General features: G+C 47.0%; 1 protein-coding gene across 1 annotated transcript in view; it reads left to right on the top strand.

The window, feature by feature from the left end:
• LOC138487560 (zinc finger protein 16-like) overlaps positions 1-19,318 on the top strand; it is a 127,316-nt gene that overhangs the window by 34,921 nt on the left and 73,077 nt on the right. The window contains exons 5-7 of the mRNA XM_069614040.1: positions 1,169-1,267; positions 11,337-11,456; positions 12,421-12,507. Of these exons, the coding sequence (XP_069470141.1) occupies positions 1,169-1,267; positions 11,337-11,456; positions 12,421-12,507 (306 nt within the window). The remainder of the gene's footprint in view (positions 1-1,168; positions 1,268-11,336; positions 11,457-12,420; positions 12,508-19,318) is intronic.

Raw genomic sequence — 19,318 nt, 5'->3', positions numbered from 1 at the left:
GAAATGCAGGCATTGTAGTTGTCTTTTTTTTTGCTTGGTTTGTGGCTATTTTGTAGTTGAAGGAGGCTGCAGCTAAATTGACCTTATTTGACGCTGAAGGGTGTTCTTCCAAAGAACCTCAGGATCTTTTGATTTTCCTGAGCTCCTTAAAGTGAGGAGTGTACCAAGTATTGCGATGGGCACGCAGTTTAGATTTGCCTAATTTCAAGGGTGCTAGTGTATTAATAGCCTTAAGAATAGTGTGGCTGTACAAATCAACTAACGCTGTGGGGTCTGAGGTAGTAGTGGTAGGGTTAGTGATAGGTTTAAGTAGAGGGATGAGTTTATCTAAGGTTAGATTGTGTTTTGTTCCTGGTCATCATAGCTGCTGCTAGAGTTTGTGGAGTGGGTTATATAGTTTAATATTGAACAGGATGAGGTGGTGATCGGTCCAGTTGATTCACTCAGTATCTGCTGGGCATTGTTCAACTCTGGTGGGTGTGTGCATTGGCGTTCAGTCACTCAGTATCCTGCTGGATGTGTACTTGGGGAGTGAACCACTCAGTATCTGCTGGCCCTGGTAAGACTCTGGTGGGTGTGTGCATTGGGATTCAGTCACTCAGTATCCTACTGGCTTTGCTGGACGTGTACTTGGGGAGTGAACCACTCAGTATCTGCTGGCCCTGGTAAGACTCTGCTGGATGTCTACTTGGGGAGTGAACCACTCAGTATCTGCTGGCCCTGGTAAGATTCTGCTGGGTGTGTGCATTGGGATTCAGTCACTCAGTATCCTACTGGCTTTGCTGGACGTGTACTTGGGGAGTGAACCACTCAGTATCTGCTGGCCATAGTTCAACTCTGGTGGGCGTGTGCATTAGGATTCAGTCACTCAGTGTCCTACTGGCCCTTCTTGGGCTCTGCTGGATGTGTACTTGGGGAGTGAATCACTCAGTATCTGCTGGCCCTGGTAAGACTCTGCTGGATGTGTACTTGGGGAGTGAACCACTCAGTATCTGCTGGCCCTGGTAAGACTCTGCTGGGTGTGTGCAAGTGATCGGACCTCGCTCAGTCCACACTAGCCTAAGTATAGAGTTGCTTGTTACATGTGTAACACTTCAGTTCCCCAGGAGGAACCCGACTGATCTTTCTGTCCTTATTTCATACCTCCGTTTGTATTATTGTATTGTAGCACTTGGCCTTATTTCCACCTGCATAAAAGAGAAAGAAGCCCTCTGTGGCATTGACGATCAGGACAGTGAGAGACGTCGAAGCCTCAGCAGACCCACAGGTGAGCAAGTGGGGTGTAATTACTGGGATTCGGCAGAGACAACCCTTCATATCCTTAGGAAATGTGCATGTGTGTGCCTTCTCTTCTCCTCAGCTGCTGCTGGCAGAGCCAGGCCTTACCCGATAGTTCTCATTCTTTATGCGGTAGTGTCATAGCCTTTTAATATTTATTCAAAAACATGCAGTAACCTATTACAACGACAAGCAGAACAGTGAAGGAACACCAACACCCAGCCGTTCCACGGGCGGGGACATGTGTGGCTACCGGGAATCCGACTTGTCATCCTTCTTCTCCATCTTGGACATCTCCATTGAATAGTTTTGCCTGGGAGTGGCATCTTTCAGCAATATTGTATTCAAATAACATTTTCTGAAACTTATATATATATCAAATGACAGGGCTTATTTCTTGTTTTTTGTACAATGGAGCATAACAAAAACACTTATGCTGCTTTTATTTATTTTAATTTAAAAGAGTTTATAAATTAAAGGGCTGATTTTCGAAAATATGGAAATTGTAAGAGACAGCCAACACGTAAACCTGCATACACTGCATGGAATGTTCATTGTTTTCTCCACAATGTACAATGAATGCACACCAAACCTGCCTGACCCAATCTTCGATACATGGTTTGCACTTAGTGCTGCAAAGAGTAGGTGTGTCAGGGGGCATTTACATGGGATGTAGAACATGCGTTGACTTTCATAGATAGCCACAGCTTTACAGCCATGCTAGTGGTAAGGCATTTGGATGCGGTGGTAGAAACCTTTCCATGCCCCAGCACTGCCTGCCAAGTACTTTAAAATCCCCACGTCTAGTAGTTTTATGCATGATTTTATCTCCACTTTCTCTGGTCTCGGGTCTTATAACACGACCCTCTCAGTTTTTGTGAAACCATTTCGTACAATGGGCCTCATTACGAGATTGGTGGTAGTCATGGCGCTATTTGCGCCATGACTGGCACCAATAACGTGTCTGGCACCGGTCTCGTTCAATGGGGACTTACCGGTGTAGTGCGACCTTTCTAGGGACTGGTAAGTCCCGATTGAAAAAGCCATTTCCCCATTCGAGCCCTTATAGGGGCTCAAATGAGAATGGGGAAGGTGCCAATAACGGTACCGCAAATTGCGGTACCGTTGTTGGCTCTGAATTCCCTTAACGGGCCCGTCCATAACGCCTGGTCAGACCAGGTGTCTGGTCAGACTGGTCGGACCAGGCGTTAAAGGAGGGACCCGCTAATGGAACTTGTAGTAGGGCGGTAAGGGATTACCGGCACCGGTCTCCTTACCGGTGCCCGGTATCCCTTACCGCCCAACTCGTAATGAGGCCCAATGTATCCTAAGCTCAAGAGCAGCGGCATATTCAAAAGGCATGACGAAAAAAATAACTGTTCATTCAAACAATGACCCGTTTTTCGGCAAGTAACAATTGCCTCTATGCGCTGTGCTTGGAGCGAGGAGAATAACATATTGGGAGATAGCGGCTTGAAACGAGAAAAGCAAAGGACTGGACTGAAATCTCTCCACTGCTTCTGGTTCAAGACCCTCTGCATCGCTCACAAGGCTTTCTGGGGCCGGGGACCGCACGTCATCCAATGCTCTGTTCTGAAATACCTTCCTTCCAGAGCCCTTTGTTCAACCACCTCCAACTCTCTGAGGGTCAGATGCTTCTGCAGGCAGAGAGTGGGGGGTACATCTCGCTCCTCTGCAGGTGCCTCCCTCTGGAACGGCCTCCCTGCCCTTCTCAGACTTGAGCCAGACCACCTTTTCTCCCATGCCTGCTCTCCCGCGCTCCCTGGCTAACTTGCCTGTCTGCTGTACCAACTGGTTGCTTGGTTCCCTCAGTCTCACTGGGTACCAGGCTCCTCTATGACCAGCCTTCCTTTGCACTTCCTCCTGGCCTACCACGCACTTAGGGGCTGTAACTGTAACCTCTACAACCCCCTGCCTCTGTGCACTTACCCAGAGCTGCGCAGCCATTGCTCTCCCTTGCACTTCCTCCTATAGTTCCCCCTTCACTTCTCGTTGTCGCACTTGCACGATCCGAATGACACAAGGCCTAGTAGGATTGTTTGTCTTGTTCTCCCTATGTCATACCTCCCTTGACTTGTGGCGCCTAGAAACACTTGTGTACAGGCTCGTTATAAATGCCATATCATATCCTATCATTACATATCATGGCAGGAAATGGTGGATCGGCTTCACAGCATGCACAAGAAGTATGACCGCTTGTTATAAGTGACGAGAGTCCTACAATCCATGAATACCAAAAGCAACAGAGCGCACCTCTGGGCTGAACAGTGGAGCACGCTGATTTCCCATGCCTTGAGTCTGGGGGAAAGCCCCTGCATTGCTGTGGTGGACGGGGACCATCAATCCCAGCCACATTCACTGCATTTCCCTCCTAGGAGCTCCCGCCTCACAGCCGAGTAAACTCCAATGAGTGCAAAATACTGCCTCCCAGCTTTAGGTCTTGGAGAACCCATCTCTCCCACCCTCCGAGTTCCCCACTGGCTTCCGGTCGGTCAACGAGCTTCCTCCTTGACGATGTGAATCACTCATTGAGCCTTCTACAGCAAAAGACCTGAATACCTGCAGTAAAAAATGTAATTGCTACAGGCTGAACAGGAACCTCAGATCTGGCTTAGCACTTCTACTCGTAATTCCAGTGACCATATCAACTCGTGTGGTACAAGCACACGGCGATGTGTGCGACTTTTGCGTCCAACCTCGCTAACCTTTATCTTGACCAATTTCAACATCGTCACATCTATTTTGACACCAACCCTTACAGTGCCAAATTGGCCATATGGCGCCAGTACATTGATGACATTTTTGTCATCTTCAAAGGCTCAGATGCAGACTTAGTCGCCTTCCATGTATGGTTGAACCAACTCAATCCTCACTTGAAATTCACGCGGGACAAGGATACATTTAGCACGCATTTTCTAGACCTGTCCATCTCAGCCGACAATGTGAGACTTTCATCTAGTGTTTACAAAAAAACTACAGAAGGAACTCACTCCTATGCTTCTCAAGTTATCATCCAAAATCCTTAAGACAACCTGACCTTCCGGCAGTTCTTGCAGTATCGGAGGTTATGCACACAGACCTCGACCTACACCATACAGTCAAAACAACTGCAAAACCAACTAGTGGAAAGAGGTTACCCGACCAGGATCATCAAGGAGACATGCAAAGGAGCTGGGAACATTCCCAGATCAGTCACCTTGCAAAACTGGACGAGTCCGCAGGCTTTACAACCGTTTTCAGCTATTCACCCCTCTTGAACAAAATCAAAAGGGAGGTGAAGCAACTTTGGCCAATTCTCAACACAGGGTAGAGCAACATACCTGTCCCACGTTCGCACTAAAAAGACGCACTGACATCAGAGACAGGCTTGTGAAGACTTTGGCGCATACCGTACCCAGAGCGGATCCCATTCATGCACTCTATGGAACACCTCCCCCGCAAGGGTCCACACACCATGTGGCAACTGTTCGATGTGTGCTCAAACTTCCCGTACCACGGAAATAGACATTGGCTGGAACACGCCTTGGAGACAAAATACTTTTACCAACTGCAACATGAGGGGCGTGATCTATATGATCACATGCCCATGCAACTTGAAGTATGTGGACATGTCTATGAGACATGTCCGCACACGTATGACGGAGCATAGATCCTGCATAAGAACCGGCAAGCTGACAGCTCCCCTAGTGCCACATTGTGCAGCGGAAGGACATACCACAGACCAGTTCAAATGGACGATCATAGAAAAGGTCACACTGCCCAAACGCAGCAGTCATTTTCATAATGTTCTATTCAGGCGTGAACAGATGTGGATTTGCAGACGCAAAACATGCTCCAAAGGACTGAACGAGAACATTCAATGGCAGAAGCTAGCAGTTTTGACATAGGCAATACGCCGCTCTATTTCATGCCATGCCTCTATTGAGCACCCACCCTCTGTGGCCCATCTGACACTGCAACCCATGAGTCAGCACCCCTCCCCCCTGTTTTGCGCCCAGGCACCTACCAACTTTCTGCATTTTAGTGCCCTGGCCTATTTGGTAACTGCCCACTTGGAGTCCACGTTCACCCCCCTTTTTTTTATTAGCCTGGACCTACCAGCCCTTTTTTGGGCACTGGTCTTGCTTTTCCCCTGCTAGCACCAGCGTGCCTTGAGACACTCTCCTTCCATTCTGGCCACACGTTTGCCCAGTTGATGAGGGGTGCTCCTCCACGAGGAACCCACACATCTCTACATGCCACGCAGCCGCTCCGCTCCACGAGCTGCCCTTTTTCCCTCCTTTCCCCTCATCCTCCTCCACCCACCATTGGATTAACATTCCAGCATTCGCTGCCAGTGCTAGACGCGTCCCCACGACAACGGGAAGCGCCTTGCATCTACGAGCACGACCGTGCTCTCCTCCTGTGTTGTGAGGCAATCGGCCTTGCACATGCGACCGCCGGCACTGGCAGACGAGTCCCCACGGCAATGGGACGCTTCATTTTTTTGCCTTTGCGACCACTCTCTTTCCATTTTTTATAGGCGATCAGGCTTTTACCCGCAGATGTTCTCACTCTGTCCTGTTGCACAGAGTTACTCCAGCCTCAGCGGTAAGTGCCGCCAGCCTTCTACTGCTGCTGCTCGGATTACTCCGAGTCCCTTTGGCTCCTTCTCATCTCAGGCTGTTCTTTTGCCTACTACCATAGGTACTGCTTGAGATCTCTGCACCTGAGCGTATCCTCCAAACCCCTGGACCGCTCCTGTAGGTAAGCGGAGTGTTGACAAGCCTTGTTGCTTTTTGTTGTTTACACCATGCTGGTCTAGTCCATAGGCTCCCACCTCCTGTACCTACCTGAGCACTGGTGATAGACAGGGAGGCACATGGACCTCGGGCCCAAGAATTACGAATTATGCCTTACTCCCACAGATTTGGCAACAACCCATACCCTTGGGGGGCCCAGACCCCCCCCCCCCCCCTTCCCGAGACCCTGACACACCCCCCTACCTTGGTGTCCAGGCACTGCAATACCCTGCAACCTCTTAAGGAAACTATTCCTACTTTCCTTTTCAGAAATAGGATGCCAATCCCCGCCCTTTAGGTAGAGATATTTAGGTTTGGTCTTGTTCCAACCCTCTGCCACCCCCTTTTTGTCTCCCCACAGGAGATGCATGTACCTGACACAGGCGCTTTCCAGTACATCAATGCTGGATAAGAACAATTTGCTTTCTTCTTTAAATTGTGGTCTTGAAGAAGATGGTTCACTTCCCTACTGCCATCGAAACCAGTCGACCCTTGAGGGCTCTCATGACCTGCCAGATAACTAGATTGCACTCACATACATAGAGTGAGTGTTCTTTTATAAAAGCCAATTTTAGCTTCGTTCTTGGATTGGACAGTCCGACTGTACCCTTTGCATTCCATTAACTATGACCTACGGACACAATTAAATGTTTGCACTTAGTTTGGAATCCACTGAGTAAACCTGGTCCCCAGGTTGCCCATACGTAGAATTGGCTGTAACCGAATCTAATACATAGTTCTGTCGTTCGCTGCAATAGCCAGTCGGAATTGTTCAGAAATTATGTGTTACAGTGTTTGAAAAGGTTCATGCCACTAGTATAGAAGGTTCGGGACAGCTCTCTCTTCTATCCCTTTTAGATGGGCGTTGCACCACACGCCACCTAAGGTGAGGCACCCCCGACAGGGTGAGGGTGTCCTTCCCCAGGGCTAGCTTTTAGCTTGGTTGTCTCCCCTGTTTACATACTGTCTGATTATGTAAGATTATTTAATACATTGAATTGTTTGAATAACCATTGCGCTACTGAACCGTTGTTTTGTGCTACCATACTGTACCAGGATAACGGTTAAGGACGAGAATGGCTTGACCTTCACTCCTTGTGTTTTTTCATGAACTTACCCTGTTTGTTTATATACTCACTTTTACTTGCCCCATACATGCTGTATTGCATGCTGGCCAGTGTTTTCTCCTTTGTACCACAGGAACGCTAAAACCAGGATTCCATGCAGCGGAAACTTGATCAGACAGCTTGCCCAAGAGAGTGCAACAGCAAACCGAAAGCCAGCGGAACGTTGCGCAACACAGACCAGCCATGCAGACGTTCCTTCAACCAAAAATACAAACTCTAATATGACTTGATTTGTATTAGGGCGCCATTGCAGCACACTTCCGGACCTGTGTGTGAAAACGGGGGCAGGGCTTAAGGGCTGCTTTAGGGTTTCTTGTCTCTAACTCAGCCTCTGGGGGTGAGCAAGGAAGAAATTGGATGGAGAACTTGCTGAGGTATAGGGCCAATGGAAGGGAAAGAGGGAGGATAAAAGGGGGCTGGACGGTCAAACTGTGGGTTGTTCAGGTGAGTTTAAGGGAGGAGAAGGCAGACTGAGAGACCAAGCGGAGTAAGAGTGGTGCAGTGGAGCACAGAGAAGTAGAGAGAGAAGTAAAGTAGAGGGATAAAATAAGGAGTACTGGAGAGTGAGAAGAGCATTGGTGGGACAGACAGAGGGAGGGAGAGAAATAGAAGAGAAGGGCAGTGAGTAAGAGGAAGCGACGGGAGGGAACGCGCACCAGGGTGAGGAGTATAAGAGCGTTATAGGTAAAGACCAAGTGAGACCTGGGTGACTGTAAGGCTCCACTTCTTCAGATCATTTTTCTTGTGGGACCGCAGGCTAGGATCTACCTATAAGATCCCAAAGGGGTAATAGAGATAAGGCGATTGCCTTCAGGCCTCACCACTCGTCAGCCAGATCTTAGACAGTGGGGGTTACCGATCACCTTGGGAGTTGGCGAAGTCTGGACTAGGGCAGAGAGAGAGAGATATTGATTTTCTACTCGCGCATTTAATAAAAACCCTGGAACCGTCTTCGAGTGTTGATGTGTTCTTGAGGCCATCTGTGATACTTTGTTGCCTCATGCATTATTTGGTTCTGACATTGCACTTCTTGGGAAAGGTTAATGGAGCATTTACTAGTGCACCATTTCCTAACACTTGCCTGTTCACAATTGTCTGCTTCACACTCCCTGCAGGGGCCTGGGGTTGGCATGATGTGCTTTGGTGATGTGCAGTTATTTGTGTCCTTCTTGTAAGGGGACTCAGTGCTTGGGAGGGTGGTGTGAAAGAGTGAGTATCTGAGGTGTATGATTTTCCGGATGGGTAACTGTTGTTGTCCTTGTGGGTCACTGTACAGACAGTGTGTAGTGGCAGATATGGTGCGTGTTTTGCACTCCTGAGTTGTCCATTTGGAAGGAAGGATGTGAACAAATGTAACACTGTCAGAGGACAGATAATTCAAATTGTGATTGTGTTAAATACTGCTAAGGAGTCTAAGTATGAGCATTGTAAAATGACCTACATCCTGACTAGGTAATAAGCCCTCTCCGATCCTCAGAAAGGCTGACTCTGAGCCATGTCCCAGGTGTGAGGAGCAAAGAATGCGACACGGACACAGGGGGTTAATGATTTTGGCCATACTCCTTTATTACAAAGGAAAAAGGGGGTTGGGAAATGCCTCTCTTTCTAAGAGGTTTTTCCCTACCTAACATAAACTAAGGATCTGTTCAATGTCAAGATGTCCAAAGCAAATTGCCCAGTGTCCAAAATACTATTCTGGCACTTAAATTCTGACAAAATTAACTCCAAGGTGAAAACAGCAATGTCTTTAGCCTTAAGTGGTGTGTAAATGTTCAAAAAGGAAATGTGTAACTCCAACACACAAAGTTCCACAAGGACAGAGTTCTTCGTTGTAGAGGGTGGTTCCCTTAACCTGGATTTCTCTTCACTCTGTTTTATCCTTTCAATAATATCCGTCTCATTAGGCTTCTCTTGATCAACACAATTGGTGTAAAAAAACAACTTGGCTGTTAACCTGTAAAGTTGTAGGTTACCTGGTGTACTCTTGTGCCAGGTTTTCTCTCCTCCTGATCTACTTCCACCAAGCCTTTTGCCAGGCCTGCTGTACCCTTACCAGGACTTCCTTAGCTGATGTATTTTGCACACTGTTCAACTTGAGTTTGCCTGGTATGCTTCCTTTCCAGGACTTTCTCGTATGAATACTTTTGCAGCTTGCATCTACCTGGTATACTCTCCTGTCAGGGCGTTTCTGTTGCAACTTGAATCTGCCTGGTATACTATCCTGCCAGGGCTTTCTGTATAGGTATGTGACATAAACTCACAAACTTGACTATAACTTAAATGTCCTTTGTTCTGTCTTTTTAAACGAGTATTCAGTTGCTCATTCTTTCTCATACTTTGTTACATGCTATTTGCTTTCGGAGAGATAGCCAATTCACCACAGTGTCGCTGCTTCCCTTGGGTGGACTCACTGGCTCTTAATGGCATGTATGAGTATTCCCACGGCAAGCCTGTAGCTCTTCTGTGTTCTGTTCCTGTTTGTCGCCTCTGCCTTGTAGCTTTTGTGCCTCTTGCGGTTCCCGCTTTTCCGTTCGGCGTCTCTCTGGGCTCGAGTGGTGAGGATGCTGCCTTCCGATACCTGCGAACACGGTGAAGCTTTTCGTCTGCTTTGATGCTCCTTGCAGTCCACTCCTCTCGGTTCCTTCAGCGAGCCCGTTGACTCCACAAACCTCACACCAGCCCCATAGTCGACGCCGAGAGGATGATGGTTCTCTAGCCAGTGTCTGCATGTCAGGTGGTCTGTTGGTTTACATCTCTTGGCAACTTTCCTTTCTCTACAACAACAAGAGCGCGGCTTCAGCTCTTGGCCTCCATTTGATCTTCATTACTTGGGACATCATTCTCGTCCCATTATTTTCGCATTTAGGAAAAAGAAAGTCTGTTCTTAGTGACATGTTATGTTATTTGGCATTTATATAACACTCTATATATCATTGGTATGACTTCAAAGCGCTGGTAGGTTGAACGCCCTCTGGGGCCGTAGTCCAGGTCAGTTGAGAGAATAAGGTGTCGTAGGGTGTGTGGGTGCACCAGTTATGTGTACAAAGTATGCATAGGTTTTCTCCCTAATCTTCATAAGTGGGTTAGGGGAGATATGGGCATATGCCATTAAGGCACAGGAAATGGATGGGGTATTCTTAAAAGAAAAAAGGGGGCTACTCTGTCTCATCCAATGTCACTCCCTTGGGGTTTGCCTCGTCCATGTGATCCTTCCTCATATAGCCGTCCCCAGGGTCAGGATCAGGTAGTGGCTGCGGTCTCCTGGAAATATGCAGGGAGGTCACAGCTGGGAAAAGAGTGATGACACCATTGAACTCATCACACGGGCAATCCTCTTATTGGATGGGGATGCAGAAATCCTAATTGGTTGGTGGGTTTTAGTCATTGTGTGACTTCTGCCTTTGTAATGTTTTGGCTATAAGCGGAAGGTTGCCTCTTGAATGTCAGTGTTCTGCTACTGCTGGCTCAAAACATGTTTCTTCAGTAGTGAGGAGATTGAGTCCATTTTACAATGTGGAACTGAGTTTTAGGGGAAGGGCACAGATTGAGGATTGTGAGGGCTACTGCAGGGTGGTGGCGAACAGCTGTTTAGCACTTGACATGGGATCAGGTCTGTTGGGGGAAATGCAGAGTGTCTGGGATTGTACACCGCTTGGAGTAGATTCTTGTGTAACTGGATTCATCATATTGATGATGCTGGGAGGGCGGCACCGATTCAGCAGGTGAGTTGCTGCGGAAGCCAAGACCTGAGTGATCCCATTCCTGATTAAGTTCATCTTTCCTTGGCAATAGTTTTCTCGTCTCCATAAATTATTTTATGGTTTGGTTGTGAGAGTCAGGCAGGTTTGGTGGAAAAGCTCTTTGCCATGCTTAGATGCTGGTGATATAATTGCAAAGGCAGTTTTATAGCTTTGAATATAGCTTCTGATTGTGCTAATGTTTGACTTCTCCTATTTTATTTCTCGTCACTTTGTTTTCTCCTTTGTGGTTGTAGGGGTTATATATGTTCTCTGAAGTGCACTCAAGATATATTTATGCAAAATGACGACTGTTGCAAAATGGGCCTAAAAGCAGGAAGGAAATTGTTGTCACATGGTGGAAGTCATGAACTTGTGTTCTTTTGCCACAGGATCACAGATGGCGGATCAAGAGGAGTTATTCAACATAAAAAGAGATGTTAACCTGGAATCTAAGAATCCTCTGAAAACAGAAACGGAAGAAATGAAAATAAATGATTTTGTCGGCTCTGGTAAGGAGGAAGGGGTGTGGTATATTTGCTGGTGTCATTTAAAGTATATCAGGAATGCCTTTTAGACCCTCTGCTCCAATACCCACAAGGTTTTCCATAGAACAAGAATTGGTCTTTGCAAGTTTTTAGTGTTGAAACTTTCAGAATATCCAGTAATACACGTATGCCATAGCATGCAAAGTAATCCAGGACAGTCCTGGATTTCTTTGCATGCTATGGCATACGTGTATTACAGTTTATGGCAGGTTTTTCTTGGCTTACCGTCAGATCAGGTGACCTGTGACGAGACGATAATTTGGTTTGGACATATGGCACTAAGGGGTTTTTCCTGTCCCCACTCCCCATGTGCTCAATTTGTAACAATTAGTGGAACCTTTTGGGACTCAATTGTAATCAACGAGTCGCCTAACAGACCAGCTGCAACAATAAGCCTAGCTTTCTTTCTTTTTTCAGAATATCCACATTAATACCTTTTTTCTTTATTACGTTAATCTGAAATATTATTTTATCAAACTTCATAACCACATCTCTGAATCTGCCAACCCTGGTTAAACCCTGATGGGCGAAGACCGGGTGATTCAATCCCTCTGTTTCTGCTGGCCCTGGTTAGACACTGATGGATGCAGAGAGGGGGATTGAATCCCTCTGTGTCTACCGGCCCTGGTTAGACACCGATGGATGCAGAGAGGGTGATTGAATCCCTCTGTCTCTGCTGGCCCTGGTTAGACACTAATGGACACGGAGAGGGTGATTGAATCTGTTTGTTTCGGCCGACCCTTAGTAGACGAAGTGATCAGATCTCATCAGTCTGCGCCAGCTCAATATAGAGTTGTTTGATGTATATGTAAACAGTGAATCCTACTCGCAACATATTTTGTGATTTTCCCCCACATAAATGTCCCTGATTAAGCTTTTTGTCATTATGTAATACTTCTCCTTTTGAATAGATCTAATTATATCATAGGGCATGAATTTATTTCTGCATGCATAAAAGAGGAAGACGCCCCCTATGGCACTGATGAGGGACGTGAAAGCCCCAGCAGACCCAGAGGTGAGCAAATGGTGCACTTGGTGGGATTCAGCAGTGGCCGGTGTTTACAAGGGGACACTGTATGTGCTTATGAAATGTATATGTGTGCGTGCCTGGTCTTTTCTGTGTAGTTGCTAGAATCATCTTCCTGGCAAGGCTGGATGTTATATGATCACCCCATCTTCTATGCTGCAGGATCTTAGCATTTTATTATTTAACTATATTCTGCACTAAAAGGGATGCAATGACTTATTGCAATGATGATCAGGACAGTGAAAGAAAACCAGTCCCCAGCAGTTCACCGGTGAGTAACTTATGTGCAGTTACTGGGAATTTGGAAGGGAAAATGAATTTACTCGTGATCTATTTCTCCTACGTGGGTAACTTGATTAAATCCATAAACCTTGACCAGCATCGCTTATGAGTGGCGTCTTGGCACTGGCGTAACAGGGGCCCCTGCAGCCCCTGCGGTGCGGGGGGGGGGGCCCGCTAGCACATGCCTGGGAGGGGGCCCCACTTGGAGGAAAAAAATGAAGACATTTTTTTTTTCTAAATATTTTTTTTTTTATTTCTTTTTGAAATCACTTTTCCTTCATAAAGAAATTATTTCTTTAACAGAAAAAATGTCTTTATGAAGAGAGTGACTACAAAAAGAAACTTTCTTTTTGAAGTCTGAGGGCTCCCCATGCCCCATGACATGGAAGACCCCAGGCTGGAGGCCTCCATGGGGTGGGGTAGCCCTATGACTTCAAAAAGAAATAGTTTATTTTTGAAGTCACTCTGCCTTCATAAAGAAATGATTTCCGTTATGGTTCGGTCTTTAACAGAAATCATTTCTTTATGAAGTCAGAGTGATTTCAAAAAGAAACAATCAGCCACATTAAAAGTTTGGCGGTAGCCTTGCCGGTAAAACCGGCAGGCTGCCGCCAAACTTGCACTTTTTTCCAGGTCCCGCGAATGGGCAATTAACCATTCAGGTCAGACATGGCGGGCAGGAAGGCACCCGGGAGCAGAACTCGTTGTTTGCCGGTCTGGTAACAACAGTACCGGCAAGCTTACCGGTAATGTTGTTACCGGACCAGCAAACTTATACTGAGGCCCAATTTCTTTTTTTAAGTAATAGGGCTCCCCTCAACCCAATGACGTGTGTGAGTGCATTGTGAAAGGGTGTACACTTAATGTGGAGGTGGCTGCCTGTGTGAGTGTATGGTGAAAGGGTGCACACAAATGTATGGGTGACTGGGTGTGCGTGTGTGCGTGTACGGTGAAAGGGTGCACACTTTAAATGTATGAATGGCTGCCTGGGTGTGCCTGTATGGTGAATGAGTGCACACTTAAATGTAAGGAGGGCTGGGCATGCATGCATGCATGTATATGGTGAATGGTGTTTGTGCTTCTGTTCAGGGGCACAACAAAAGCTACATTTCGGGGGGCTGATCCTTCAAATGTTGGAAGATAAACTAACTTCACAGGTGGTGGGGGAGGCAAACTTATTTGTGTGGGGGCCACTAACTTCTTAACGCATTTTTATGAGACTATTCTAGTGCAGCTTCAATGTTACAAGCAGTTAACTCTCTCCTTTAAGTGTGAAAGCACCCACTTATCAACTGTTGTGAGAATGAACGGTCTCCTGTTCCCTTTCTACCCTTACAATCACTTCCCTGGCATGAAAGTACTAAACCCACATCACAATTTCAATTGTCTAAAAAATTTGGCATTTGGATGCAGGTAGTAACAGTGAAATGCTTTACGTTAGTAACTGCAGGCCCTTGTTAACAGCGAAACCCGGGTGCCATTTAACATCTGTGTCCTGTTCTGTCCGGTAACTTCTCTGAAGGTCAGACAGGTTGAGTCAACATAGCCCAACATTTCTGGGGGTGAGTGCTGCAGTCCAGTCAACTGAATATTGTTCAGCCCCTACTTTTGTTTAATGCCTTAATTACTTATTGGTAACCGTCATTACTTCTAGTCCTATTCTTCCTTGTCCCTGTACTTGTGTATGAGGCAGTGCTTGTGTATGAGGCACCATGCCTCATACACAAGTACTGGGATGAGGTAGAGGTACATGGAGGTAATGCCTGACTTAGCCACCTGTATATTTATTACTCCTAATCCCACTCTTCCTCATCCCAGTACTTACCTATGAGACAAGGAGCCTCAAACGTAAGCTCTGGGACAAGGAAGAGGGAAGTGAAGGTAATTCTGGGCGAAGGAGCTGATTTTGGAGGTTGGGGTAGGGCATGGGAGGGAGAGGGGATGTGTGAGCAGTGGGATTGTGCGATAAATCATAATGGTTGTCCATGTCAAGGCTAAGCAGGCATGATATGTGGTATTAGTGGCTAGAGAGGCATTTTGGTGCACCCAGTCTAGTTATTCCTCAGTTTGGTATTACATTTTTTTAACTGCGCATTTCTGATAAAGCAGTCCTGCTAAGTGTAATTATCTGGCTAGATTGGCATTTGGGTGCTGCCAGTCTAGCCATTTCTTACTGCAGCATTGTATATTTTTTTGAGCATCTGTGATAAAATGATATGATATAAGTCTATCATAACACGCCTATACACAAGTGTTTCTTGGCGCAACAAGCAATGGAGTGAAGATAGAGGGTGGACAAGACAAATGATCTTACTAGGCGTTGTGTTATTCAAATCGTGCAAGTGCGAGAATGAGAAATGCAAGGGGAAAGGGAAAGGGAAAGGGAAGGGGAAGTGCAAGGAAGAAGGGAGGGGAAAACAGGGCTGTAATGCTCTGAGTAAGTGCAGCCAGGACATTGCGGCTCTCGGTAGTGCAAGGAGAACAAGGGACTGTAGGGTTACAGTTACACTCCCTAAGTGCGTGGTAGGCCGGAGGCAGTGCAAGGGTGACTGATCAAGAAAGAGCCTGGGCTCAGTGAGACTCTGAGGGTAGCCAAGCAACCAGTCGGTACAGCAGACAGGTAGGTCAGGTAGGTCAGCAGGGGAGGGAGAGAGCGAAAGCAGAGGAGAAGAGGAAAGCTTTGAGCTGCTTCTGGAACATCAGGTGGTCCGCTAAAGTTTGAGAGGGGCAGGGAGGCATCTGCGGAGGAGAGAGATCTACCCCTCACTCTCTGCCTGAAGAAGCATCTAGCCCTTAGAGAGTTGGAGGTAGCCGGGCAAAGGGCTAGAGAAAAAAGGTATTTTGGAAGAGAGCGTTGGATGTAGTGTGGGCCCGACCCCAGAAAGCCTTGTGGACAATGCAAAGGGTCTTGAACTTGATTCTTGCAACCACCGGGAGCCAGTGGAGAGATTTCAGGGCTGTAGAGATATGATCCCTGGGCTTGTGGCCAAGGATATGTCTTGCAGTCCTGTTCTGGATTAGTTGCAGAGGGCAGAGAGAGGAAGGCAGCTTGAGAAAGAGGCTGTTGCAGTAGTCCAGCCTAGAGAGAAACGGGGCTCTGGAGACAGTGAGCTTCTGGGGGAAAGTGAGAAAGGGAAGAGTCCCTTTGAGAAGGAGCAGCTGGTAGGTAGTGGGACTTCTTGGCAACGTCAGAGTTGCGAGGAGAGAAAGACAGAGTGGAGTCGAAGATGACACAAAGGGTTTTTTGCCTCGCAGGAAGGCGAAGGAAGAGGGACAAAGGTGGGCCTCCAGAGTGAGAGAGGGAAAGCGGGGGCAGGGGTCCCAATGAGAAGGATCTCCATCTTAATGGCACTAAGGTAGATATCGTTGGAGGTGCACCAATCCTGAATCACGGATAGACAGTCAGGAATGAACAAGAGATGAGAGGAGCCTGAAGGAAAGCTGAGTGCCATCCCCATAATTCTGAAAGTTAGAGCAGAAGGTAGAGATCAGGTGGGCCAAAGGGGCCAAGTAGAGGGTGAAAAACCAGGGTGAGAGGATGGAGCTCTGGGGAATGCCACAGGTAGAGAGAGAGGTGGCAGAGAGAAAGGGACCAAGTTGGACCTGGAAGGGGCAGTCCAAGAGGAAGGAGGTCAGCCACTCCAGGGCCTGATCCGTGATGCCCAGATTCTCACAGAGTCGATTGATCAGGATGGCGTGATTGACTGTGTCGAAAGTAGAGGAAAGATCAAAGAGAATTAGGACAGAAGGAATGCTGGAATCGAGGTTAGAGAGCAGATCTTCACAGGTGTTGAGGAGAGAAGTTTTGGTGCCTCTGGCAGCTCTGAAACCAGACTGATGGTCATGGAGACAACCAACAGATTCAATGTGGAGAGTAAGCTGGGAGATGGCCAGCTTTTTTCCAAGAGTTTGCCCAGGAATGGGGTGATGGAGATTGGGCGTTAGTTTGCCGGACAGGTAGGATCGGCAGACGGCTTCTTGAGGAGTGGGTGCACAAGGGAGTGCCTAAGGGGAGAGGGGAACGTTCCAGTGGTGAAAGAGTGATTACAGAAATCTGCCAAGGTGCAGCGAGGGTGTCAATATGGTCCTTGATGGTGCTGGATGAGCAGGGGAGCACCTGTTTGGATGCCACTTTCATGGATCGGACTTGTCTAGAAACCTTGTCAGGTGCTGTCAGAGAGAAAGGAGGAGGAGAGGTAGAGATGGCCAAAGGGGGGGGACAAGAGAGGAAGAGAGAGAGGAAGAGGAGATAGTAAACAGGATGTCCTGAGTTTTAGCAGAGAAGTGAGAGGCCAGAGCCAGACAGAGGGCCTGGGAGGGAACAGGAGAGGTGGAGACCGCAACAGGATTGACCAGTTCCGTGCAGATTTTAAAGAGTTTGCTGTGTTGTTAGAGGCAGCAGACACCCGGGCTTCAATGTGTGCTCTCTTCTTGATGAGTGTTATTGCTTCGACTGGCATTTTTGCGCAACCAGTCTAGGTATGTCTAAATGTGGCCTGGCATGCTTTACTGGAATGTTATAATGTGTCTACACTGGTCTACATTGTGCAGCCAGTGGGACATGTTTTCAATGTGGCATGGCATTTTTAATAGCAACGCGTGGTTTGCATGTATTGGATTGGTTTTACCCTACAAAACAATGGCAAACACTCTGGCTTTTTAGCCAATTTTTCTCAGAAAGTGTGCTGTATATTGCATTAAAATACATATTTATATCTTTCTCCTAGTACAGTGTGCGGTATACCCCTTCGGCAGCACGTTCATGCGTATTGTGCAAGCGTGATGATCTAGGCCGGCCCAGAGTGTGGCACGACCCGTGATTTGTTGCTGAGCTGGGGGGGGCCCTCAGCATGGCTCGCAGGGGGGCCCCCACATTTTGTGTTACGCCACTGCATCTTGGAGCACTTTTTTATTAAAATAAATATTATTGAAAGTTTGAAAATCAAATGAAAATATATATCACATCCCTGAGTGTCTTTGTAATCGTTTCTTTATGATGGTCCTCCAAAAATGCAGTTTTATGATGCTTTTATTCTTTAACTTCAAAAAGCCCCATTTCCTAAAATGTGGTAGTTGTACAGAGGGGACTGCCAGTGCGTGCACGTGCATGTCCTGCAGTCTCCTTTGTGCAGTATTCACTGTTTTGAACACAAAGTGCAATACATGCACATAACTCCTGGCACACCTGGGAGTGTGTGCATTGTTTGCACATCGTGGTACAAACAAGTGTTTCTGCCTCCAGCGATGTAGGCATGGCAGGGGGCATTAACATGGATTTCTAGGAAAACCGGCAGCCATAAGACAGGCGCCATAGAAATCTGCTGCTTACCTGCCACCAAATTCAGGTGCTAGGGTAAAACATGCGTATTTGGAAAGCAGAGCTGATGAGGTGGTGTCCTAGCTCAGCCCACCAAGTACTTTGAAACACACAGAGCCTAGAAAACCTGGTAATGGTTTTATTCATGATTTTTACTCCTTTTCGTTACTCAGAAAATGATCCCCTGAATTTGTATTAAGGAATATCAAACCATGCAATGTATCCTAAGCACAAAAGCAGCGTCCTATTAAAAAGGGTTCAGAAAAAGAACAGAATGTCATTCAAACAACGAGAAATGTGCTACAGCAAGTAACAGGCTGGGCATGTGCAGTACAGTGCTGTCCGTGGAGAAGAGGAGAAGATTGGTACATAGCGGCAGTCAACTAGAAAAATAAAGGATTGGACATCCCGTCCTTCCTAGCAATGCAGAATAGGCATAGCAACTTGTAGTTGTCTCAGGAATAGTATTGGCCCATTGGATAAGGCATGTATTTTTGAGCATATATCGATCCAGCAGATTTTTTTTTTCCAATGCCTCTTACCTTCAATTTTCTGACATGTAGACATGCGATCCGACGAGTATATAAAAGTCACCTTGTGATAATCTTATCCGTTGATCAATTGCCCTAAATTCAAGTGCCCTGGAAGCAGTAAATCATAACGCCCGCCCATCAAGCTGACATCGCCATGTCAAACTGATGTGCTACGTCTCTTGTCATGGCATTGTTGCACAGCGTAGTGTGAGAAACCTAGTGGTATCCTCCCATTTTGACCCCGAGAATCCTCTATTGGGGTGGCCAGGGCATGGCCATCACCTTTGATTCCTGACCCTGGGGGTGGATCAGTGCGGGAGGATCACCCAGGTAGGGGGTCCGGGGTAATTGTCATCGGAATACCCTAGGTGAGAGCGGTATTCCAATTTTTCCAATGCACCCCTAGCTGATATCACAGCAGTCTTTATGGGATGTTGTCACCAAAATCCCACCCCTCCCAAGCACGTTTCCTTATGGAAAAGACACAGAAAACAACAGGGGAAATCCAAATTATCTCTAAAAACCCAAAACGAATTTTACCTCTCCACAATACTACATCTCCCATAATTCCATTCCCCCATTGAAATCCACAAGGACTGGGACGAGGAAGAGGTAGATGGGTGTCATGAGGATTACCCATAGGAATCAATGGGCAATGGATTCCTAT

Source organism: Ambystoma mexicanum, chromosome 9, assembly GCF_040938575.1.
Source record: "Ambystoma mexicanum isolate Mex_15411 chromosome 9, UKY_AmexF1_1, whole genome shotgun sequence".
In the NCBI taxonomy this organism is placed as follows: domain Eukaryota; kingdom Metazoa; phylum Chordata; class Amphibia; order Caudata; family Ambystomatidae; genus Ambystoma; species Ambystoma mexicanum.
The sequence above is the reverse complement of the archived record's forward strand: the minus strand, read 5'-3'. Positions and strand labels throughout refer to the sequence as shown.